Below are 26,478 nucleotides of genomic sequence, written 5' to 3'. Positions count from 1 at the left end.
TCTTTACCATATGAGATCTTGGATCACTTAGTTAATTGATAAATACACCACATAGTAGCTTCCGACCCCCATACGATGCACTTTACAAAGCAAAGCCTAGGACAAAATGGTGACTCTGGTTAGGAATTAAAGTGCATCCATTTAGCTTTGAGGACTAGTGACGTAATTATTGGCCTGAAAGTGGCACAGATAGTCAGGCGAGTACCAGTCTGTACTGCTAACAAGAGTGAATAGCAGAAAGGCATCGATGCTGGTTGTAACTAGACAGCTCAGTGGTCTTGGGCACTCTCTACTAGCAGTGAGTGTTCAAAACTTAATTTCAGACAGGCACAACACATTTAAAACATGAACACTCAATGTTGTCCATATATAAAACCAATCAGTTATCTATTTAGTCGTTGATGAATGTTTGGAACATACTTATATGGTGACCGTAGCTAGATTGCAAGAAAAACAAAGGTCCTTGGCAAGGAAAATGACAATTATAATAATTATAGGCCACAATATGCACTATAATAACCAAAAAAGTCCAGCCGGACTTGCAAATTTATTCAATAATTAAATAAATTGATTTAGAAGGAAACAATAAAACAGTGGGACACAGTCCTGCATCCACAATGCTATACGTACATTAAGTCAATACAAACATATAAGGTGTTTCAGGCATGTGAGGAAAAACGGAGCAAGAAGGGGAAAATTTACAATGCATTTGCTTCACATATGTGGGGAACAAAACGTTTTAGGCACATAATAGTGAACTAGTGTTAAGCCCACATATCATGTCACGGCGTTTCGATCCAGTCAAAGATGGTGGATTATCATCAGGACAACCATTGCCTGCCTGAAATAAAGCATAAGCGCGAAGAGCGGTGTGTCTACCGCGCTGTTCCCAAGTGGTCTGGAAGGGCTGAGTCAGATCTGGCTGCTGCAGTAAACTGTTGTGGTTGTACCATGCACCTTAAGGTTAAGGTGTCCGGGTGGAAGCCTGGTCAGTTGGAGCGTCTAGGGTTGGTTATTGGCTAGGCATCCAGGGTGTTATGTTCTGGAAAACAATTGACGAGGTACGAAGGGCAGCTAGGTGATAGTTCAGAGATGGGCTCCAGGAAGGAGCAGTGTCTCGGTACAGGGATCTCGTGAGTACTGCGACGTTGGTCTACAATGGACCTAGAAGTGCGACGGCTTCCGAGGAGCGAAGCGCGATCGCCTGTGAGTAGGGCATGGAACCAAGGGTGGGCTCCAAGACGGACGGAGTACAAAGGACCTAATTAAGGCAGCTTCCAGATGGGCTGTGTGCAGAGGTCCTTCGTTCACAATGGAACGGCGGAAGGCGTCCCCTTCTTGCTCCATTTTTCCTCACATGCCTGAAACACCTTATATGTTTGTATTGTCTTAATGTACGTATAGCATTGTGGATGCAGGACTGTGTCCCACTGTTTTATTGTTTCCTTCTAAATCAATTTATTTAATTATTGAATAAATTTGCAAGTCCGGCTGGACTTTTTTGGTTATTATAGTGCATATTGTGGCCTCTAATTATTATAATTGTCATTTTCCTTGCCAAGGACCTTTGTTTTTCTTGCAATTGATACCCCAGGTCCTTGTTTACGTAGTGGGTTCCCTTGTTCTTTAAAATAGTACGTAGCTAGATTGCAACACAGTTTTGAACAATGTCTACACATGAATGCAATTTATGATCTATACAAAGGCTTGTTATGGATAGCTTCCAAATACCTTAAAATGTGGTATGCAATCCACCTTCTAGACCCAAGCTGGACATTCTAACTGTATATGATGTGCTACGACTAGTCCTCTGCCAGGAGCAGTGACGCTAGACAGTTTCAAGTTTGTGTAACTGCTGAGAGATGGCTGTCTACTCTCTATGGTTGTTGTGCATGCATCAACAGTGAAAAAAAAATTGGTAAAGTCACAACTCGCTATTGTAAGGAGTAAATGTATGTGGTGTTAGAGCTCATTATACAAATGTATGTATTCAATCAGGAGATTATCATGGGTGAAGATTGACTCCATTGATTATTCAAATGTGCGTTCATCAGCATGCACAATAAAGGGTAGAATATTAGGTATGGTTGCGTGAACGAAACAGTGATTTTTTTTTCTTCTTCAGAGTAGGACTAGTTGCTTACCAGAATTAGATCATGGGTATGTTTAACCCTCTACATCTTTATATTGTGTTGGTACGTCTATTCAAAATTAATCTCCACTCTTGTCTGGTTCAAGTACCAGATGTGGCAACCAGAAACTTAAACACAAAACTTATATTAACTACATACAAAATCGGGAGTTCTTATGGATAATCCCAACAGTAGATTCTTCACCTTGTGAATACCGCCAGACTGGATCCAGAGATTTTTCAGATTATTGCTTCTGATGCCAGCAGATATCATCATGTGGCTCTGAGTCTGCTCCATCCCAGAAGCGACATTGGAGCTGCATAGAAGCTCTGCTCTTGTGTACTGATGTCCGTTCCTTTTTTTCCCCACTCCTCTTCAGAGGTGGATCTGGAGCTCACTCCAAAACTTTTTCCTAGTCTTTGATGAACTTTTCCTTAAAATTATTTTCCATTGAGCAAGGGTACATGTCCCTCCCACATTAAAATCACAAAGTTTTAAGCCTCGTAGGGACTGTCACAAATAGATGTCTGACAGATCCTCTAGTGGTATTTCTTTTTTTGTTTAGGATCATCACACAACTGCATGTCATATGCAGATGACACCCAGATATTGATTACCCTCGATCCGGATACCATGGACACTAAAACGCGCTTTAAGAACTGCATGACCCACATTGAGAACTGGATGAGCGCCAACCACCTTCAGCTAAATGGCAGCAAAACTGAGGTTATACTCTTTGGTAAAGCACATGAAACCTGATCAAATAACTGGTGACCCCAAAATCTGGGCCCATGTCCAGTTCCTAGACCAGTGGTGCAGAACTTGGGAGCATTCATTGAAAACCAACTATCAATGAAAAATCATGTAAATCCTATAATTAGCACTTGTTATGGAATCATGTGCAGTTTACAGAAACATTTTCAATGGATCCCAATAGAAGCAAGAAAGCCACTTGTTCAGGGACTGATCATAAGCCGTATTGATTATGGAAATGCTCTATTAGCATCGATTAACGAAGATCTCTATTCCAGGCTTCCAGTCCTGAAGAACACAGTGGCCAAGCTGGTGCTGAATCTCCCATCTAGGTCTCAATCGGCGCAAAGTCTGAAATACCTTCATTGGCTTCCCATCAGGAAGCAAACTCACTTCAAGATCCTTTATCTTGCGCATACGAGTATGTACGGAAGCGGGCCCAGCTATTTTGCAAATAAACTCAACTGGTATTTCCAAGCAGGAAGCTTAGATCCAGCTCTAGAGCTCTCCTCACCCCCCACACATTTCACACCGCCAGGAACGGCGGGGGATCCTTTTCTTTCCTGGAACCCACCCCCTGGAATAAACTTCCATACTATTTGCTCTGTTACAGATCATAATCTATTCCCTAGGGAATTAAAAACCTGCCTGTTTGATCATTACCAGTATCCCTCTTTCCTACTGCTCGGTTAACGCGGAGTCGTCCGCTAGCGCCATGAGGCCTTTCGGGTGATATGCGCACTCAACAAATGTTCCTGACTTGACTTGACAACTCCAAGTCATGTGAGGACTCTGCTCAGACGAACCCCAAGGGGATCTGAGGCAGTAAAGCCAAGCTATTACTGTGCACCGATAGAAGGCGCGCAAGTCCCACTCCCTCTTAGTCTAGTGCACAGACCCTCTACTGATATCGAGGCCATTCCTGCAAATGATCTTCCTCACATTTGAAATCCTTGGGTAAGTTATAGTCCAAAAAGAAATGCAAGAGAATGATGCAGGATTCTTTCCTGTCCTGCCTCTCTTGACCAGAGAAATCACACCGATGTCAAGGAGCCTGTTTGTCTCCTGTTGGAGCCTGAAATACGCACCCTGCGGCAGGTGGATGACTGCAGATCTGAACCGGCAGGATCATCTGTTAGTAGTTTAAAATTTGCGGTGTTACGTGGAGAAGTGTGGCTCAATGGTTAGAGCGGCAGACCCTGATGCAGAGGTCTAGCCCAGGACCAGGATTCAATTCCCGCTTCGGCGGGACTTGGGCTCCATTTCCTCGGATCTGATAATTCTCGCCTCAGTGCCTATTCTAATCATGGGTCCCACTCGGCAACTCTGGGCAATAGCTTGCTTAATCTCCACAACGGCCCCAACAACGCTAGGATGCCTGGCTTCACCTTGGGGGTGCCCAGGAGTGGGCACCTGACAGGGAAACGCTAGGAAGGGTTCCACAGCGGTATGCGTACAAGCGCAGAGATACCCTCCTGGATCGATTCGTGCGCTATACAAGTACTACTACATTTACATTTACGTGGCGGCTGAAGAGGCAAAATACTGGTGGGCATGATCCGATCGCTGACAGCAGATATTATCAGAGTTGATTCCACAGACCAGAAGGCAGGCAGACATTACAGCGCTATAGAAATCACAAATGTTTTTTACGTTACTAAATCTAGCTCTACACAAGCAAACCAACAATTTTACACACTCCCATCATGAGTACCTAAATAGGGCAATGCTAGCCTGGCTAGAGCTCCACCAATGCGAACTCTTCTGTCCGCTCATCACCATCCAAGAAATTAAGAGGGTCATAAGCTCTATGAGAAATTGCACTGGCCTGGTGGGGATGGGCTCTCTATGGAATTCTACCAAATGTAGAAGAGCTTGCCCCTACTGCTAAAGGTCTATAGCCAGTCCTTTAAGAAAATCATACTCCCACCAATTATTAGAGAAACCATAGTCCTCAATTGATTTAAACCAGGTAACCCCCCCCTCCCCTGGCTCCTACAGTCCTTTATAACAAATTACACAATACAATTCTGGCGCAGGTCCTCGCCAACTACCTCCTTTAACTATTACCTAGTATAGTCCATACATACCAATCCGGAGTCATCCCAGGCAAGTCTACCTTTGATAATCTATGCTTGTTCTTCTCACTCACTCACCAAATTGATCCCAAATGACCTGTGATCACTGACTGCATGGATGTGGCCAAAGTCTTTGACTGTATCCAATGACCTAACATGATAGTGGTACTTGAGAGAATGGTAGAGACTTCTTCAGATGGGTCAAACTGCTCTATCCACGCCACAGGCTACGCAATTCAGTTCTATGTTCCCGTTTTCTATTAACAGAGGGACAAGGCAAGGCTGGCCCATCACCCATTATTTTCGCCCTTTCATATATACTCAAAGAACACCATCACCGGCGAGGTTTACAACTTGGTATACACAGACTGCTGCAATCCATGTATGCTCATGACATCGTAAGAGTTGTGAAAACCCTGTATCTCATCTAAAACGAATGAACAAAATTATATAAGTTGGCAAATGGTCTGGATCTCAAATAAGCTAGATGAAATAAATATTAATGCCCCCGACACAGATTACCCAAAACTCCATCTTGCCTTACCTGATGCATTGGCAAACCGAGCCAATGAGAGGTTGGCATAATATATCGCACACACAGCTGTACTTCTTAAAGTTATGGCTGCATTCAGTGCCCGGGGCAGATAGAACCTGGGCTATAGTGAGCAACTTGAATAGTTGGGGGGGCGGGGGTGGGAGTAGAATCTAAAATAAGATGCAAGCCTCCTCACCATGAATTAACAGGAATAACATAGTCTGTATTTCGATTGCTGGTGTTATATTCCCGTGCTAGGCCTATATTGCTTAGCAGCTAGTTTCTTACATAGCCCTAATAAATAACATTTGAACTGTGAACTTTTGCACACATATGCATGCACGACAATGTTGGATTTGTTTCTCTGAAACTACCTTGTTTATAGATCCAGCTTTGCACAACACTGTGATGCCTTGAACATCATGTAGGCATCTCTACACACTAGGTACAAAAGTCGTCCTATTTTAATTTTAGGGGAGACGCACTATCTACATATCCATAACATCACTAATCTAACGCACGAATCGCGATGGCTGCTTTCTATTTAAAAAAATAGGCATCCTGATAAATTGATAGAGGAGGCACTTCTGTTGGCACGAAGGTCCTTGCATGCTGAAAAATCACCACGCACCGGTCTGACATTCCATGAGGTGCCCAACTCGAGAACAAGACTGGGTCCTTCACACACATACACACTCTTGGTACAATCAGATTAGGGCCCGCATCTTTTGAGTATGTTAGATTTATTGCATATATTCATTGCTTTAGCACCATGGTAGAAATGTATTTACTGTTCACTCTTTTGGTGCTTGTAATCTCCTTTATTTGCTTCTGTCTCCTAATGACTGCAGCACATGTATTTTATACAAGAATAACGTTGGTTCAATACATACACTGAAAACGTCCCACTTTGTATTCTGTATACTTCTCTGAGAGAAAGGTTGCCCGAAATTGTTTGCTCCCTGGTTGGTTAGGGGGAGCTTACAGTGGCACTGTGAGCTAACTGGTCTGTAGGCCAAGATATCCTGCGGGGGTGTCTGGAATCAGTCGTGACACTAAGCCCTTGATTTATGTTGTCCAAACAATGCACAAATCCTTAGGTTTAGTAGGAACTACCCAATACTGGTACTCTCTGCGGCTTCTTTGTCCAAAACAACATTGACTTTCTCATGCAGAATGGAAAAATGGTCCCCATGTGTGATATAGGTAGAATGTGTGCTGTCAGACAGGAATGGCAGGTTGTAACGTTGTTGGACTATTTAAAGGATATACTTGTCAGAAATAATGCTCTGTCCTCTGAGGCAATAATGTATCCTGCCTCCTACAGGGTGGCCATATGGCACAGATGGCAAACTACAGCAGTTTAGTAGTGGGAGGGGCTGGTTACTGCGTAGTATGTTGTCATGTTCAACAGATCCATTGCAGAATTCTCAATATAGCTTGTATTTACCCTACATGTATCCATAGTTCTTCACTATTCAGACCCTTTGGTACTCTGGTTCTCAGTGCTATATTATATCTTGATTCCATCTGTCTCCACCCCTCTCTTTGAGTTATCTGATCAATGCAGAAAAAACAGTCACTTCTGATTGGATGCTGTTTGGCAAAGTGTCTTGCTACTGGATAGGTGTTGTCCTGTTTGGCGATGGCCCTAGCATGCTCCATGACCCGTCTCTTGGCCAAATGTTCTGTGCCGCCGATTTATTTCTTGCCACGCGGACCTATTAGGCAGTAGACTACTAAATCTCAATTGCAATCCATATTTATTTCCATAATCCCTAGACATTAGGTTCTGTAGTAATGGAAAGACTCGAAACATTTAGTCAATACTAGAGACTGAAGGTAAAATTGTCTAAGTTGCAGTTCTACACCCTATTCCGGAGTGAACAGCGGGAACAAGGGCAGAGGAACATTAGATTCAAGTTGCCACTTGCAGTATTAAATACTTGGGAATATGGCTCACTCATAATGTTTAGGTAGCTAAGATCGACAATATGTCCCCATGCTGGAGTGTGTCCAGAGACACAAATGCTCTCCCTCTTTAGATGATGGGAAGAATCACATTATTGAAGATGGCCATTCTCCCCAACGTATTCTATTCACAACAAAATGTTCCATTTCTTGCATCCCGTAGATTCATGTGCACTCTGACTTAACTACTAAGGTGGTTCTTGTGAAATAATGGCCACCTATATTTCATATGTTCGTTGTAAATGTAATTTTGATTGGAGACTATGATGGACCCTGAGTCGTAGTATCTGGTGGTACACTTACTAGTGGTAAATAAATGGGTGGATTCCTCCTGCGTTGTAGGAGTTTCAACCCCTGTATATGTGTCTTAACTGTGGGCTCTCCACTTAATTTCTTGTATGGTAGCAGACTCCCACCAAGTGCCACCCCAGCTACACATACAGTGATGGCATCACGGAAATCCTCCAACAAATTGATAGATTTGCATGATAAGCTCACAGGTCAAATGCCTCTGTCGTTGGGCATGGTGTCAGAGATTACCTTACAGAAGGGATATGGAGGGCGGGACTTGTTTGGAATTTCCACATAGTGACATGGGAAAGACACTAAAACCCTTTTCAGAAATTGAAGGAGTTTGGGTTATTGCACACAAAGCTTTAAAGGTACCTCCAGTTGAGACCGGCTATGGGCCTTCATTTGTCGGAACACAAGGAGATATCAAAATATAGCCTCCTTGAGGCCACACCAACAAATGTGTCCACTTCCTGGAAAATATCAAGCGGTCATAAAACTAAGATGTAAATTCTCCAGACATTTAATAGAGAACTGGAAATGAGGCAGAGATGGGCCCATTGGTAGAGGAGTAATCCATGTGTGTTGCTTCATTTGGGGCCATGAGTGCAATCCCGAACAGACATATGATATATTTCAGAAATCTTCTGAGTCAACTTGACTCCTGGACGTCTGTGGTGCTTCCGGGGTCTGAATACCTGAGATGCGATGCTGAGGTTGGATATTTTATCCACACAACCTCCATATGATTAGGTTGAAGTCCTTCTGGAAGTGTCATCTTTCGAGCAGTATAACAGAGGTTGGATTTTGGTCGGAAGGTGGGACTCCTAAATATATTGTAAGAAGCCGGCCTAACGAGCACTAACCATGTCTATAAGATTGTGGCTAACACTACGGGGTGGGAGGAAGACTGGGGATTTTGCACAAAGTTGAAGGAAAAAGTCCCCCCCCCGCCAGTCTGGTAAACTAGAGACCTGGAATGGACCAATGTCATGTACTTGAGGTACTGGTTTATTAATCCAGAGGCTGGCTACTTAATCACTATAAGATTTGGAATAGTTGTGAAGCTTACTTTGAAGATAACCTCAATGACTGATGAGAACCTATCTGTTTAACTTAGTATCCTTTTCCTATGGTCAGCTTGTACGTAGGGGACATAGGATTGTATACATCTATAAATGAGGTTGAGCAATTTTCAAATGCAACACAATTGTAAGTAAATGTCGAATTTGGTGATTGCCAGTTTTTGTCCTGTGTTTTTCAGTTTGAGAAAATTGCAATAATATTTTTTTTAAAAGCTGGAGGTTGTCTCTGAAATTATCAAGTTGCCCCCTTTCATTTGGGTTAGCCAAGAATAGATCTGTAAAATCTTCTGTAGTACCTTTTTGGCATTCTCCATCCCACACAGGTGATGGCGTGACTAGGATATGCATCGCAGCATGCCACATTACACCATGGCCAAAGTTTTAAATAAACTGTATTTTTTGAGTTGGAATGTAAATTTAAAACTGTGCTTGTTTTATAGGTCCAACGTTGTCCCGACAAAATTCCCACATACCTGCTCAAGTACAAAATGGCCCATCTCAGGAGGACTTTGAAATTCAGAGAAGGTGCGTGCATCCTTTTTATCTTGTCAAACCGGTCCATTGTTTGTCATCAAAATGTTTTCTTTACCATAATGAACCAAGATTTGGGATACATGCCCTCCAAGTCCCACAAAGTTGAATGGTAACTGCTCGGCAGTGTGTACAACAGGAGTTGTACGAACATGGTTGGGCACATAGCCTGGGGCATGGGTATGTGCAGTGCAAGATGTTCCAGTTATACAACCCCAAGAACTGTGACAATTGACATTGTTTATATATTCTACTAGTTTAAGAACTAGGTAACATTACATTGTCTCCTTCCCCTCCCAATTCCCCCTATCCACCCCCAAAAAAATGACAATTGATAGACTAACTCAAACATGTTTTTTATGGAGTTATGTTCTGTGGATTAAATGTATACTCCATCTCACAGGGGTAGTAAATGTAATTGGAGCCACAAAGACCTTTCTAGTCTGCATTGAAGGGCACTATATTGATGTATACAGTTAATAACCTATATGCTTACCAATCCCTACCCCCTGATGGCGAACATGTATGAGGTGTTGCTCAATAGGACTGGTGTATAACCGGATTGCTCGTTCTCACCTAGGGCTGTCTAGTCTACCCTTGTCCATGTTTTTAGTAATGTTGTCCAAAGTTTTTACCAATCAAATGTTCGAATGGGTCACTGCAATACACAAGCTCTTAGGTCCTTCTGAGGGAACATAGCCATTCTTTGTTTTTTTTATGAGAACGAATGGTGGTTGTTTCTCCAGGACTTCCCACCTAGGACACTTAAGCACATATCCGGCAGATCACTAAGAGAATAGGCAGTGCCCACCAGCGATAAGGTGGTACAATACTTCTTCAGTGCATGACTTGCCCAAAGGGTGGGGTTACCTAGAGGGTGAACTAAGGGTCTTGGAGCACTGAGTTCGCAGAACACCCTCTGTCTTTGCCCGATTTAGGCTGTATTGTCTTAAGTAATATCCTGTCCTCCATATTACAAGCTCCATAGGATATAATGGAATTGTAATTTGGCGGACGCGCTAACAGTCACGTTTGTGATGGAGTAACCCTGTTGCCAAGATTGTAATCGGGCCCCTAGTCCTTTCTCTTACTGGACATTAAGTACCGTCCTGCACTTTGGTTTCCCTAGTGCAGGGCTCTGCAACAGGTCCATTGTGAACTACCAGTAGTTCGAAGGTTGCTTCACACATAGACAGCTGTAAATTGTTAAACCTAAAGGCAACTATCTGTGAAGGCAAGACTTTAAAGGTTATGGGTCAGTTCTTTGGAGGTGCGAAGCTGACCTTTCTGGACCCTGCAAACTACCCACCCTCTCTCAAAAATGTTCTTTCTTATTCATTCTTTATTTCTCAATTGCTTCCTTTCTTGTTTTCTTTCTCGGTCTTGCTCTTTCGTTTTTTTTTTCTTTTTCAGTTTCTTTTTTCTTTTCTCCATTTGTTTAACACCCCCTTTCTTGATTTCTCATTTTCTTTCTTTTCATTCTTCCTAGCTTTTTCTCCACTTCCTTCTTTTTCTACTTCTTTGCTTCTTTATTTTTGTCTTCTGTTTTTCTTTTTCATTTGGACTGCCCTTTTTCTCCTTGTATTCTATTTTCTTCTCCTTTTCTCACCTACTTTATTATTCTTCTGCTTGCTTTTTCCTTTTATCTTTCAAGTTTTTTCTTTACTTCATTATTTCTTCTTTTTATTTCTTTCGATCACTGTTTCGTTTTGTGCTTTTTCTTACTTAACCCCTTTCTTTTCTTCAGCTCCCTATTTTCACTCCTTTTGATAAGTTTTAAGTTTGTGTCCTCCTTTCATACCTTATTTTTTCTTCCTGTACTTTCATTGTTCGCTTTTCACTCTTTCCTCTTTATTCTCCTTTCTTTCCCTTTCTTTTTCCCATTCTTTCTTACGTTCATTGTGTTTCTCTTTCTTTCCTTTTACATTTCAAAATTTCTGTTTTTGTTTAGGCAGATAGCCTAAGGGTTTCGGGTACTGGCACTCAAAATGGGAGCTGTCCTCCTATGTACAATGAGATTCCAATCCCCAAAGAGACCTTTACCTTGAGAGTTGATTCACAAACACGAGCGTAGGGGCAAAACCTGATCCTTCTGAACTCCACAGCTACACATTATGAGATACAGATCATCAGCCATTAAATTAGACTATAGTACTTCAAAAGTAGTGGGTGTTACTTGGACTTTAATAAATGGATTCAATAAGGATACATAGACTGTAGCTCCGGCTGTTATTCAGTATTTAGAAGTAGCTCTCGCTACAGGAAAGGTTGGTGATTCCTGTCCTATTGGTTTGTTTTGCAGGATGCTCTGCTCAGACTTCTTACACACATTTGCACACTTCAATCCTTCCATCTCAAGCAACTCGCTTTCACACTAGTATTCTAACCCTGGCAGGCTTCAGACAATCCCACTGAGTACCTGTCCTATCTCTAGCTCATGAAGGTACTTTAACACACCCACCATGCCCAAGCCTAACACCCGATATCGACCTCCTGTTTCTATAGGACGACTGTTAACTATCCCGCCCCAGCAGTGGTTAATTTAAATTGTGGTAAATTAAATTACCTATACATTTTTCTATACATTAAATATCAATAAAAATAGCTCATAAAATGAGAGGCAGAGTCCGTGGTATCTGAGTCATACGGGCTTTATTCCAATGGCTCGAGCCAGGGGAGAATCGGGTTCCATCACCACTAAGGTTCAGGAAGGGATATCTAACTTTTTATTAACATCACACATTATATATAGTAAAATCACATAATTGCAATGAATACAGTAGGCGTAACACTCCAGGCGGAGCAAGTGAAAAGAGAGATATAAGAACATATGGGCGTAGAGAGAGGCGTGTAAAGAGGCGTACACTCGGCGTGTCATAGGAGTGTCGCAGGTGGGTGGATGTATGGAGGAGATCTGCAGGGTCAGCAGAAACCTTTACTCGACATGCGCGCGCAACTAGTCATGGCGCGCAATTGACGTGTAACTGGGGAGAGCTGGGGGGTTGCCTTTAGCACTAGAAGAGGAGTCTGGAGTCTGGGATGTCAGAACGACCTGCACCTTTGGCATATCTGATATCTTGTGTTTGGAGGATGTGTAGTCTGAAGTAAAAGGTCTCTCTGGCAGAGGCCGTTCATCACTAATGCTAGTGTATGCATACATTTCTCCGTGCATTACGTGGGGGCATGGGCCTACTATGGCAACGGGTTCAGTAAATCACTTACATGGAGACAGAAAGACTAGGCCCTATGCTCTGCAGGCGGAAAGTGTTTACCTATTTCACTAGACTGGAATGTGTTTTTGCAGAGGCTGAGCAGATAACTGTAGGCAAAATACCGTCTTGGCAGGCAGGCCAGGCCGGGCACCTCTCGGCTGAGCAGGAAGTAAGGGAGAGGTCAGGGATGCAAACTGCAGCTTGGAGACAGAAGAGGCTCGGAGCCTGAATTCAGGGCCTGGCTCGACTGGGCCACAAAAACGTGTGCTTCGCGTTATTTAAACGTGTACCATGTAAATGCATTAGAAAAGCAGGCCTTGGTGCAGAATTAACGTTTCATTCAGGGAAGGCCTAATAATTGACATGTTAACGTTAGACGGAAATGCAGAGACATTATTATGCCAGGCACGGGAAAAGAATTACATGGTAACATGGACATACATGGAGCATGGATACGTGGATAGGGTGTGAGTGGGGGACACATTGACCATAAAAATTTCTATTTCCTCAAATGTATCCGCCCTTTAGTTCTATAAGCACAGAAATAGGTCAGCGTATACCATTTCTGTTTATTTTCATGATCCACAAAATAAATGATAGCAGAACTATTGCTTTTTCTCCTGGTTGGTATGCAATATACTATCCGACCGGGCTGTAATTCAGCTGACGAGCTGGGTGCTGGCAGAGATTGTTGTAGGCTCCTGGTGGCTTTTGTGCTGGAATTAAAGCCTGCCTCCTAATTTTGGGGACCTGCACTTACTTTTTTCCCCAAAACTAAGCATTCCACCCCAAATAGCTCCAACACAGCATTTCCACTTAATTTAATAAGTTGGGACCCTGCACCCAGCTAAGTTACCCTCCTGAAACGTCCTATCAAAAAGCTGGACACTGTAGATACTAGTACATTAGTGAATGCTTCATTACATTTTGTGCAGGGTGTTTATATTATTTAGCCACTGTAGGAAATTGTGTTACTGGTTGAGTGGATCAAGCTGCATCCACAATTCTTCTCAAGGTGAAGTTACAAGCAAACCCTGAATTAACCTGTGATCATCCCTTGGGTATCTTGATTTAGTGTGCAGCACTTCAAACAGTACGAATGGTGAAAACACCACAAACTGAGCCCTCACTAGATTTAGAAAAATAGAGTAATTTTTAATAAATCGAACCAGACAAACAACATAAGTCCAATATGACCAACTGTACATATTCGGATTTAAAGATTGTTCAAAATCGTGTCAAAAAGCGTAAAGCGTCAACTGTGGATATCTGAACACACCGGACCGGCAAAGGTCTCAAGTTCAGGCTGACTACGATGGGGTACGGGCTGGCAACAGGGACTCAGTTAGGCCCACCTGAATAGAGTACCTTCGCCAACTTTTTAAATACACTAACCCCTGTATTCTGGGCTGTCTAGGGCCTGCCTTAGGGCTAAAGGAAGGATTGGGCTGGCAGAAGGTTTATTTTGAGGTCAAAATAGCAGTTAAAACTGGCCCCTCAGGCTGCAGTGGCAGGCCGGAGACATGTTTACAGGGCTACCTAGGTGGGTAGCGCAATAGGTGTTGCAGTTCCACTTGTAACATTTCATTTACAGACCCTGGGTACACATAGTACCACTTTACTAGGCTCTTCTAAGTAAACTAAATATTTATTTATAAAGTTTTACATGGTACGAACAAGATCCAGAGGGATATCCGAGCGCTTTACAATAGGACGGAAGGAAGGACATAAATGCACAATTGTCAACAAGTAGGGGTATTCCAGGACAATTGCACCTTGGGGGTAATACAAAAAAAACCTGGTATAAACAGGAAATGAAGGCGGTCACAGTCTGCGGTAAAGAGGAGCAGTAACAAATGATGGTACAACGGACGTAGGAAATAGTGTCTTCGAGCAGATGAGCCTAGCCCAATTTGGGTAAGCATTTATTCATAAGGAATCATTTGGCTTCTAATTTGAACGCAGTCGTTGAGGAGATTCTGTGAACTTCCGTTGAAAGACAGTTCCATATCTTTGGGACCACAAAATATGCTGGTTGGGGATAAGCCAATGTTCCATGTTTTAAGGAGTGAGCACTTGCACTTTAGCACTGGTATGCAGTGGCAATGTGTGCAGTGTCCCAAGGCCTGCAAAAACATAATCCGTACAAAATGGAGGAGGAATGCAAAATGTTTGGGGGAATAACACCATAAGGCTGACAGGTCTGACAGCCACCAATATTAAAACCATTTGTTTTGTAGGAAACTTTGTATGACTAATTTAGCAGATAATTGCACTTTGTTTTAGTATATTCACATATTTATTATACTGTGTTGAATTCTCTTAATGTTTTAAATCACATTTGCAGACTTTAGAATGTAAAGAGAAAGTCAGGATTGATTAAATTACTGGGGAGTTTAGCATGCACAAAAGTCAGAGCATGGGGGTAGTTGAAAATGAGCTCTTAATGGGGTCATCATTATGGCACTGTATAAACGTTAAAAAGACTACAATAATTTAACACGCTTAATGCATTTAAATCGGTGAGTATTTAAGACTAGAAAACTGGAAGTTCAGGGTAGATTATCAGATAATATACCTACTTGAATAGCCCCTCTGTGTCTTAATGGTCTCACTTCCAAGCTTCACATAACATATGAGTAAATTATTGCCTACCTACCCTATCAACCTTGGTGCTGAAAGATGAGAAGAAATCCTTAAAGCAAGCCATGTTTAAGGGAGCTACATGAAATTACTTGAAACTAGAATGCATGAATGTGTTTAGTCCTGGTCTACAGAGAAGCCAGTTGTTGTGATCCCTTTTGACTTTTGATAGCTAGGTTTGGTATTTGTGTTTAGAACAGAAATTGAAGGTCATGCTTCCCGCTGCTCTTCGCACTCCTAGTTTAGAATGCACCAGATTTAAATTGTGAATCTCCTGAAAAATTAATCTGTTAGCCATGTTCTCTCGATTTAAAGAATAAGTATCTTGTAGCCTTAGTACTAGAAGCGTAACCATACTGTGATTACCTCTGTGCTTAAAGCAACCCTATGATTACCTCGGAGCTTAAAACAACCCGGTCATCAGCACTGTATGATTTTTGTTCAGCACAAGATATTCAACATTATTTCAACTGGGACAATAAGTTCTATTATCTCTGCAAAATCTTTGTACACAACCATTTTCTTGGAGTTGCCTTTTGGTGTATCTATTTTATTTTCCTTAGTGAATCAATTTGAAATATAATGTCATCCTGGGGTCTTTTGCTGCTTTTGTGTAAATAAAGTACATATAGGACTGTATGGTAACTTAATCTGGTGAATGATTTGATCCTTCTGTTGAGAAGGAAGGTAACTAAAGCAAAACTATGACCATTGTACATTGCAAGTTGTTCCAGGTCTAGGCACAAGTGACTTATTACATCAATACGCACTGGTCTGAGAACTTCAAGTTTAGCGTACATTTTGTTTGCTATAACCTATATGATGTCCTGTTTATAAGTGGTTGTGTATACACACACAAAGCTGAATCTGGGTCAGCGATCCAGATACTTCCTCCCAAGATACACTGTGGAGTGTTCTGCTGTCTCCTCAATTGATCAGTTTTAGTATAGTTTTATTTATGCTGTTCAGCAGATCAGTACATTAACTCTGTTAGGGAAGATCACGTCGGGTGTCAATAAGGGAGTTTTTTGTTGCTTGACAGAGGAAAGCATTTTTTTGGTTAAATCTGGTTTTGACTAGCTATGGATGGAGTAGAAAGGATTAATCATGAAGATTGAAAATAGATTAGTGCTCCAGAGAGATCTGTAGTAAAGAACTCAAGATTTTGGAACAGTTTTATTTATTTATCCCAAGTAGTTTTCGACAGTAAAATCATCTTACCTCCCACATGCCTTTACCCAAAACTCACAGCCAGAGCTGAGGTGGCACCAGCATAGACTAGATGCTGAAGCATGCTTATCAGGTGCTTAAAATATCTCCGGGATTGCATTTATGTGTTGAAAAGAGGTGGGGAATAGCTGAAACCTTGAGACCGATCTGACAGTCTGAACTAGCAGAGACCTGTGGTAAATAAATCATTACCCTGCCATAATTTCTATACATTAATAAGGAATAAGGATAGCTCATAAAATGAGAGGCAGTTTCCGTGGTGTCCGGTTCAAAAGGGCTTTAATACAATGACTCGAGTCACTGGAGAATCTGGTTCCATCACCACTAAGGTTCAGGAAGGGTCGTCATCTAAAACTTTATTCACATAACACATTATATATAGTAAAACCATACAATTGCATTGAATAGAGAAGGCGGGGCGCTCCAGGCGGAGCAAGTGAAAGAGAGAGATAAGAACCCATGGGCATGAAAGAAGGCGTGTAAGGAGGCGTACACGTGGGTGTTCACTTGATGAGTCATAGGTGTGTCATAGGTGGGTGGATGCATAGAGGAGGTCTGCAGAGTCAGCAGGAACCTTTACCCTACATGTGCGCGCAAAACTGGTCATGACGTGAAATTGACGTGTAACTGGGGAGAGCTGGGGGGAGCTGACTTTAGCACTAGTAGAGGAGTCTGGGATGTCAGAACGACCTGCACCTTTGGCATATCTGATCTCTTATGTTTGGAGGATGTATTGTCTGAAGTAAAGGTTGCTCGAGCAAAGGCTGCTCATCACTAAATGCTAGTGTGTGCATATATTTCTTCGTGCATTGCGTGGGACCATGGGCCTTCTATGAAAACGGGTCCTGTAAGTCACTCGAATGGAGACAGAAAGGCTAGGCCCTATCTTCTGCAGGCGGAATATGTTTACCCCTTTCGCTAGACTGGAATGTGTTTTCTGTGGAGCTGAGCAGATAACTGTAGACAAAATACTGTCTTTGGCAGGCCAGGCTGGGCACCTCTCGGCTAAGCAGGAAGTAAGTGAGAGGTCAGGGATGCATAACTAAACTGTAGGTTTCAGAGTCAGAAGAGGCTCGGAGCCTGAATTCGGGACCTGGCTCGGCTGTGCCACAAAAACGTGTGCATCTCGACTTTTAAACGTGCACCATGTAAATGCATTGGCAACGTAGGCCTCAGTGCAGAATTAACGTTTCATTCATGGAAGGCCTAATAACTGACATGCTAACATTGGACGGAAATGCAGAGGCATTATTATTACAGGCATGAGAAGGGAATTACATGATAACATGGACATACATGGGGCATAGGTACATGGATAGGGTGCAAGTGGGGGACACACTGACCACGTAAAATTTCTATTTCCTCAGACCTATCCCGGACTAACTTGGAAACAAGAGTTTAAACTATTTGAGGGAGCAGTTAATTGACACGACTGCTGATTGGTTTGGGCTTGAGCAGTGGACAAGAGTTTTGAATGCTACAAACAGAAGAAAAAAATGTAACACTGCTATTGCCATCCATCACGCTGAGCTAAAGACAACAGCAGCACAAACTATTTTCTCTGCCATGGGACACCAAATATCGATTGCATAGTGTTGGACCTGGGGTTACCAGACCACATAGGGTAGCCTGACAGAGTAGGAAGGTCCTTCACAAGGCTAAAGTATTAGGCTTGCGTCACACTCTCACAGGAACACAGCGCCCATCCACTCAAAAATGACACTACACCAGTGTAGAATACGGTTCACTTTTATAAAAAAAATTATTTTGTGCTCTTATTCCATCAGACTGTTTTGTCGCTATTTACATCAAGTATTTCTCCCCCAGTCAATTCAACATTACATCGTTTCTTAAACTCAATGGGGTCAACAAGTGCATTATGTATTTTATAACAAAACGTTTCTTGGTTGATCTGACTTGGCACCCTAGGAAGAAAGTCTTACACCTTCAAAGGAACAGGGAAATAACCCCCCACATTCAGATGGAAGTTCACGTAATACCACCTGCGTAGTTAAATCGAATTAGGTGACTGTCAAGGAAATGCCAGAGTCAATTTTTCCCCCTTCCCCCTGTGCAAGGAAAAGAATAGTCACCAATCTTACTCAGTTTCAGAATTATAATGGTTCGGTAAACTCGTTGTGCACTAGCACCCTACTTCACTTTACTTTTCAACTTTAGTTCGAGATCAGATGGCTTCACAGTCTTAGTTTGTTTGTCTTGCCAGGATGGCTCCCACGGCCAACATGACAACATTAAATAGTATTCACAAAGGGGGTGGGGGGGTCTCACCCCTGGGACCTTCAGCTTCTGATCTCGGGTCCGATACCAGCCCCCAGATCTCTCCTTACTTGTGGTGAATAGTATTTATTTCCGATTCTGCCGCCTGTCAGTTGAGGGAGACCAGAGTTCTCAATCAGCCACTCTCTGCTCCCAACGACACCTCCCTCGCAGATCAGGCCGATCTACCACAAGGCCGACACAGAGGGGAGGTCTCACTGGAACAATGGAACCGTGGTATTTACCACAACACCGCCTTTCGTTAAGCCGCCTCAGTCACCTTCTTAGCGAGCGGCACTAGTGAGCAGGCACGGGAGACTAGCGGATCTCCTCCGGACCTGCGCATACACTGCAGTTCTCCGGTTGCCACTCCGCCCCCTCTGAGATTAGCTGTCACTCTAAAGGGCCTGCGCGAAACCGCGACTTCACAACTCCCCCGGCTACTCACTCCCCTTTTCCCTCAGAGCGGCCACGGCTTCCTGGTGTCTTCGCCACTATTTCCTTCCCCTCCTTCACATCCAGTAACTACCACCTTCCCTGGCTATGCAACCAGGCTTAGGGCTGTGGGACAGGCAGCTCACTCCACGGTGGCCCCGCTACCTTCCACCAGGTTTCACGTGTGGAAGACTATCACTTGATAGCGCTGCTAAGCACAGGTGAGGGGGAGGACAGATGGGACCAGCGTGGGCGGAATGTGGTTGAAAAAAGAGGGGTATCCGCTCTCACTATCCTTTCGCGACCGTGGCAGGGCTTTCAAAGGTTCTAGGTTAGTGTTCGCTCACTGGACAGCGGGGCAGCACTTCCTCTCAGCTCACTCCCCTAAAGTCTCTCAAGTTCACCCCAGGGTAGGGGTACAGTCCTTCTTGATTCGTGAGGACCTTCTGTCCAGCGACATCAGGAACGGAATCTAGTAGGGTCAGGTCTGCAGGAAGGGGGAGCGATGATAGCAGTAAGGAGGCAACCCTTAAAAAGGTCAACCCTCTGAATGTCCTACCCCACCTAGCGCCACAGCCTGTACTCCAACTGACTCTCTCTGTATGACAAAATAGCTGCCCTCAAGTTGGCCTTTTATACCCCTAGTCCCAAGTGTCCAGAACAGGCCATAAGGTTCTAGATCTCCCATATAAGTCTATGGGCCAGTCCCTGAGGTAATCAGTTGTGGCAGTTACCAGCCACCATTTTGTGTGACTAAATGTTCAGCTTTAGATGGGGCATCTAGGCCTCAATAAAATGATGGGGGCAAGGTAGCACCCACCCCCTAGGACATCACCAAAAATTTCACTGTGGACATAAAAAAATTAAAATCACTAGGAGGCAAAAAGGAGACAAAATAAATAATTAGGAGGGACCTCCCAAAGGGCCTACAGGTCTAACACATAGGAACATGAATGAAGTTTGTGTCTACAAAGAATTGAAAGTAAATTGAATTCTGCTATGTTAGCTAGAAATCCCCAGTTAGAGATGCAGATCTTGCTGAGGTCTTTGGTCAGCCACCTGTTCTTGGAACACTGCCTCTTTCTCCCTTCCTGGTGTACAGCAGTCCTAGACTATGGTTGGGAGTTGATGGAGGAATTTGGTTAGGGAAGCGGGGTGCTTTTCTTTTACAAATCTAGTGGTGACGTGATCTGTGGAATGCCTGAGTAGTTTGAATCTCATTTCTCCTCGGGAGGCCTGAAATGTTGCAACTTCACCCATTTCCTGTTACTGTAATCTGTCCTAGCATGTTTTCCGTGGTGTAATTGTAATATGAACTTGGATTTGATTAAAAATAGAGGTGCAATCAAAATCTTTACGAACCCACATTTGTGAAGTTTATAGGCATGCAATAACTTAAAAACCTTCTGTTACACTTGAACTCCTGTTATGCAGTCTGTTCAATGAGCTGGACTGTGAACAACCCCATAGATACATTGAAGCAAATGGAATTAAACTCTGGGTAACCGAAGACATGTACCTTTGACTCTGAATTCCCGTTTGCTGTTTGCCCCTCCCACCCCCCAATATGCCCTGAACTAGAGAGCAGCGGTAGTACAACAAGGTTTTGGCCAGGAGGAGGAAAGGTTTGATAATCTTAGTAATCCTTAATTTATTCTTCCTGAAGATCTAGGTGCTGTTAAGGCAAAGCAGCAGGAGAGGCAAAAAGGGGATTTGGATTTGGTGACCACTTCAGACTAATATATTGGTCTTGGGACGTGTCTGTGTTATCAGAGAAGCGCTCTTTATTGTACTACTTTCAGGGATGTGAAAATGTAAGACTATGTAAGTGCATTGTTGGGTGGTATGGGAATTAGATTTCCATTTCTTATCCTTCTGACTTCTTGTAAATGGAGTAGGCTGTAGTGAGAACCAGCTTTATGGCTAATCATTGTGGAGTGATATCTTTTCAGAACAATCTGTGTAGTAATGGTATAAGTGGGAGATCTTACTAGTGGCGAAAAGTTGTTTAAAAGTATGAAAAATGTTCCCATCACCAGTTGAAATCCCTTTTTTCCCTTTTTTTTTTTTACACTTGGGTTTCCATTGATGGGGAGGGGAAAATGATATATAAGTAATGTGGTACATCAGGATGATGGGTGACGGAGGTAGGTTAAGAAGCAGTTTACAATATGGCTGATTATGCATGTGGGGGCCATGAATCTCTTGGAGAATGCTGCTGAAAGGATGTTTGCTAAAGGTGGAGCCCATGAGGTTTGTGTTGTTGTAGCCAGCACAAATCTTAATCTCCCACAAAGTGTTCTTGAGGTTCAAAACAGAGATGGAATCCAGAATTCTGGGGGAAGGTTGACGCCGCTCCCTGATAAGTTGTAGACTGTAGCACGAATAATGACTGGTTTTTGTGCCAATGATTTGGGTGATCTAGGAAATTGTTGTTAAATGATTGTGGTTTTGATTGAGAGCAGCTGAACAGATTATGGATAGACTTGCTACAATTAATTCAGGACCGCTTTGGGGTGATGGTCAGTAGCTGTTGAAGGGTGTATTGGGTCTGAAGAGTGTTTGGAGGCAGGGGCGGCACCTCTGTTATGGCGGAGGAGCATCCCTCCACTGTGAGATGCAGAAGAGGCAAAAATAATAAAATGGTTTTATTATCAATTTCTTTTTTATAATTTTTTTTTTTTACCGAGGGTTGTGGCAGGCCGTTCTGGCCAGCATCATGTCAGTAGGAGGAGGAGTGGTGGTGGGGGCACTGTAAGTGCATATGTCTGTTTGACTGGCTGTCTTTGGACGACCAAACCGACATGCACACTTATTTTTCTCCAACTCAGCAGAGTTGGACAGCGGGTAGAGAACAGGCACAGGATCACTGTGCCTGAGCGAGCGTCAAATCTGCCTGCTCATTCCAATCACAGCTCTGCTCTCATGCTGGTAAATAGTATCCGCATGAGAGTAGCATCTGGATTGGCCCCTGGGAGCCTGTGCAGTGTGCACCAGTGTCTGAGAACTCAGTCGTCAGCCGCAGAGACAGGTAAGTCCTTTAATTTATTATTTTCCCTTCCTCCTTCTGCACCCGGAGTTTGCGTAGCCTCACCACATTTATGTTGGAGTAGCCGCCAATGTTTGGAGGAGAGAATCTAATGTTCAGTGAGCCAAGCAGGAATGTTGTCTACTAGAGGCTATATCCTGTTGCTTGTTTTAGGGAGGGAGTTCAGGTTTTGTTACAATGGCAATCCATGCAAGGAAGCTAATGCAACCTCTACTCCATTTGGCTGGGTTTTCTCCCAACCACTACACGAGGGGGAGAGAGGAGTTAGATGGTGCTGTACCGGCCTCCCTAAATATCACATATTCGAGCAACCAGAATGTCCATGTGAACCTGGGTAATTAACCTGAAAAACTCCCAATGGTTCACACAACTCATTCACAACAAAATAGTGGACACATACCCACATAATTGCTGTAGTTGATATAATTTACCCATTGGAACAATAGTGTTCATTAAGTTCTAGTTACACAACATTTTTTTTCACAGAATAAGCCTTACCTTTCTGTGGGTGTTATAAAAGCATAGATGCATGGTGACCCCATGTGGGAGAACCGCAACCAAAAAAATGGATATACAGTGCAAAACAGTCTACAGTATGCGGGTTTACAGAACACTGCATAACAATTAGTTCATTAGAACAGGCCCACTGTTTTCTGTATACATATAAATCATGGAATGGCAAACTGTTTGACAAGTGTCGATGACGTTTCGACCCTATATAGAACCCAAGGGTTTCATCGGGACTCTGAGATGCTGGGGGGACCTGCAAGTGCCCAGAGAAAATGAAGGAACCCTTGGGTAAGCATACTCCATCTTAAGAAATAGTCTTGCTGACCTGAAGATTGGACAAAAAAATATTTGGGGCTCGACAAATACATTACGAAAAATGTAAATTACATGCCAGTGAATTAGTGATCCCCGCAAATCTACTCAATGTAAAAAACACATCTGGTGCATTTAGTTTGCCACCAGGCAGACCATTTATCTTCACTTAAATCTATCAAGAGTACAAATCTTTCCAGAGGAGCGGAAGGTAGTAACCTCCTCTAGTCCGAACTATAAGGGGTGACAACAGGGATGGAAAAGGATGACCGTTAAGTTATTCACACATTTGGTGCTAACTACAATCATTGCAGTTTTAGACGGAAGTCTATATAACTTACTACTTCAAGGTGTAATTGCTGCCACTGAACCTTGCATCCTCCTGTCCCTGCCTATTACCAATACTCTAGGCAACTAGGTTTTTTAGGTCTCGCCTGTCGATGCGCATGCGCATCGAGCAAGGCAAGAGTATTGCGACTTATCTACTCTTTATCCACACTGCAAGGAATCGTGGCGATTCCTTGCAGTGCCCGTGACTTTTAAGCTCAATGCGCATGCGCATTGAGCTTAAAAGCGCGTGCACGTCCGTCTTTGTTTACCCGCTCCGCCCCCTCCCCTTCCCGCCGTGTCGCATTTCTCCTCCCCCCTCCCCCCTCCCCTCTCTTCCCTCCGGCTTCTTTTTTTTTGTTTATTTTACCCGCCGTGTCTCCGATCCTTTCGCTTGTTTGTTTGTTTATTTTACCCGCCGTGTCTCCGATCCTTTCGCTTGAGGAGAAAATATCAGTTATCGAAACCTTACTCTCCATTCATTGCCTAATGCAAGTCCTCAGAAATCTCAAAGTCTACACTGCAACTCTGTATCTGTGATCCCCTCAACAAAAGAGGTAGGTAGTCAAATGGCGTCCGAGCACACATTTAGCTTCAAACCGTCTCCTTTCCATCGTTTGAAGTACTCACAGGTCAGTGCCACTTACAACTTCCAAAACTGCCTCCCTCATCCGACATACAGTCCCCAGGCCAGATAAAGATTTCACTGACCAGGTCACGAAATCCATCTCCCCTACTGATATACATATATACTGTCAATCTGCCGCTGTTGCGTCTCCCCCGTTTGTGTTATTGACCCCAAAACACACTAGCTGCATGCCTCCTCGTACCTTACTGTTGCCTTTCTGCCCTCTTACATATCTCCCCCTATAGACAGACACTGCTTTCACCTTGCCTCCTCTCCTCCGAGTTGTCCTTCTCTACCCACGCATAATTGCCGCCAGTTTATGCCCCTTACTTTCCCACAGTTCTACATACAGACGCACACCCGTGTGCACCCCATACGCACAATTGGCTGCTCTGTATAGCACATGGCACTGCACCGAAGTCCGTGCTGTCTGTCCAGATTCATCCTTGTCTGTCTCTTCTCCGTGCACATATGTACTCTCTGTTTGCGTGTCTTACTTCTGTCGCCCCTGAAAGTTACAAACAAGCCCCTACTGCTCACAAGTGTACACTTTCGCTGCCTGCACCGATACGCATATGTGCACTCTTGTCTCGCGCACATTTTTACATTTCTGTTTGGTTGTTTGTGATGCCTGTCTCCACTCCAAGGCACAGATGCTGCATGTCTCTCACGCTGCCCCTTTTCTGCGCGCGCGTGTACACACACACACATTTTCCCGTCTATGTATACGCGCACATGCCTATATCAACTGCTTCCTGTCAGCACACACGCGTGGCCTCTCTGTTGAGTCTGCCCCATCACACAAACACGGGCAGCGTGTCTATCCGTGGTCCCTGTACACGCACACGTGCCTGTTCTGTTACATCTGTCTGCTACTAAATAGACACACACATACACATTTCTGTTTGCCTGTCTGTCTCTACTCTCACTGTCCACACATGCAGTCGTTTCTCGTCTGAATTGATACCTCTTTATCTCTGAACCTACCATTATATGCACACGTATGTTGCATGTCCTGTTACCTCTGTCTATTGCCAAAGACACACGCACCCGTTTCTGTGTACCTGCCTGTGTTGACTGCTCCTTTTCCAATATGATAGCCTTTCTGTTGTGTTCCCGCTGAACTCACACTCACAGGCCTGCCTGCCTGCACCTACCCCTTCATGTGCGCGCGCACACCAGACGCAAACCCTCTGCCCTTTTCTCCTTACCTGCCCCTACCGGCATGCACATGCTGCTTGTTTCATTTGACACTTACTGCTCTTAAAAACACATACATGCACGTCTCCTTTCGGCCCTGTGCTGTCTACATGCTCCCTCAGACTCCTACAAGCCTCCTGTCCTGTTCGGGAGCACTCACACATACAGCTCCTCCCCCCTCCTCCTTCTACTCTCCTCCCCTGCCTGCCTGCCGTGTCGCACCTCTCCCCTCTCCGCCCCCTCCCCTGCCCGCCCCCTCCCCTGCCCGCCGTGTTACGGTGAAAGGCTTGTTTTTTGTTTGTATAATTTAACCCGCTCCGCCCCCTCCCCTTCCCTCCGTGTCGCATTTCTCCTCCCCCCTCCCCTCCGTCCGTCCGTCTTGTTGCTACTGCCATCTGAGGCCACTCGGGCTTTAATAACATGATAACTTATATAACTGCCTAATGCCCTCTGGATAGGGAGCTGTCTGTTCAGATATGTGGATGCTGATGGCGTGCTAACAAACTGAGGAGGGAGGGTAGATGGGGCAGAGCAGCTGCTTCCTTTGTGAACAGTGTTATTTTGGTCCTCCGGCACATTCCTGCACATGCTGCGATTGAGTATTTACGCACCCCCCCTCCACATTTCATCCCACTTTAGCCATCTTCACTAGCCTGACCCCCCGCCCCGATTGCTACATCCAAGCACTCTTTAAATTCAGCTCGTGCCAGCCTGCCCATATGTGCAGTGACTTTTTTTCTAACCACCCTCAACCCCTCACCCTCAATCCCTCACCCTCACTCACCCTCACTCACCCTCACTCACCCTCACTCCCTCACCCTCACTCACCCTCACCCACACTCACCCTCACACACTCACCCTCACCCTCACTCACCCTCAACCCCTCACTCACCCTCACTCACCCTCACTCACCCTCACCCTCACCTTCACTCACCCTCAACCCCTCACCCTCACTCACCCTCAACGCCTCACCCTCAATCACCCTCAACCCCTCACCCTCACTCACCCTCACTCACACTCACCCTCACCCACCCTCAACCCCTCATCCTCACTCACCCTCAACCCCTCACCCTCACTCACCCTCAACCCCTCACCTTCACTCACCCCCACTCACCCTCAACCCCTCACCCTCAACCCCTCACCCTCACTCACCCTCAACCTCACCCACCCTCACCCACCCTCAACCCCTCACCCACCCTCAACCCCTCACCCTCAACCCCTCACCCTCAACCCCTCACCCTCAACCCCTCACCCTCAACCCCTCACCCTCAATCCCTCA

General features: G+C 44.2%; 1 protein-coding gene across 5 annotated transcripts in view; it reads left to right on the top strand.

Moving 5' to 3' along the window:
* The window catches only part of ENAH (ENAH actin regulator), a 799,370-nt gene that overhangs the window by 413,716 nt on the left and 359,176 nt on the right, over window positions 1-26,478 (top strand). For all 5 annotated transcript variants that reach the window (XM_086926161.1, XM_086926157.1, XM_086926158.1 and 2 more), the window contains exon 4: window positions 9,286-9,370. In XM_086926161.1, the coding sequence (XP_086782287.1) occupies window positions 9,286-9,370 (85 nt within the window). The remainder of the gene's footprint in view (window positions 1-9,285; window positions 9,371-26,478) is intronic.

The sequence above is a fragment of the Lissotriton vulgaris genome, chromosome 6, assembly GCF_964263255.1.
Source record: "Lissotriton vulgaris chromosome 6, aLisVul1.2, whole genome shotgun sequence".
NCBI classification, from domain to species: domain Eukaryota; kingdom Metazoa; phylum Chordata; class Amphibia; order Caudata; family Salamandridae; genus Lissotriton; species Lissotriton vulgaris.
This window is presented reverse-complemented; position numbering and strand designations above follow the sequence as displayed.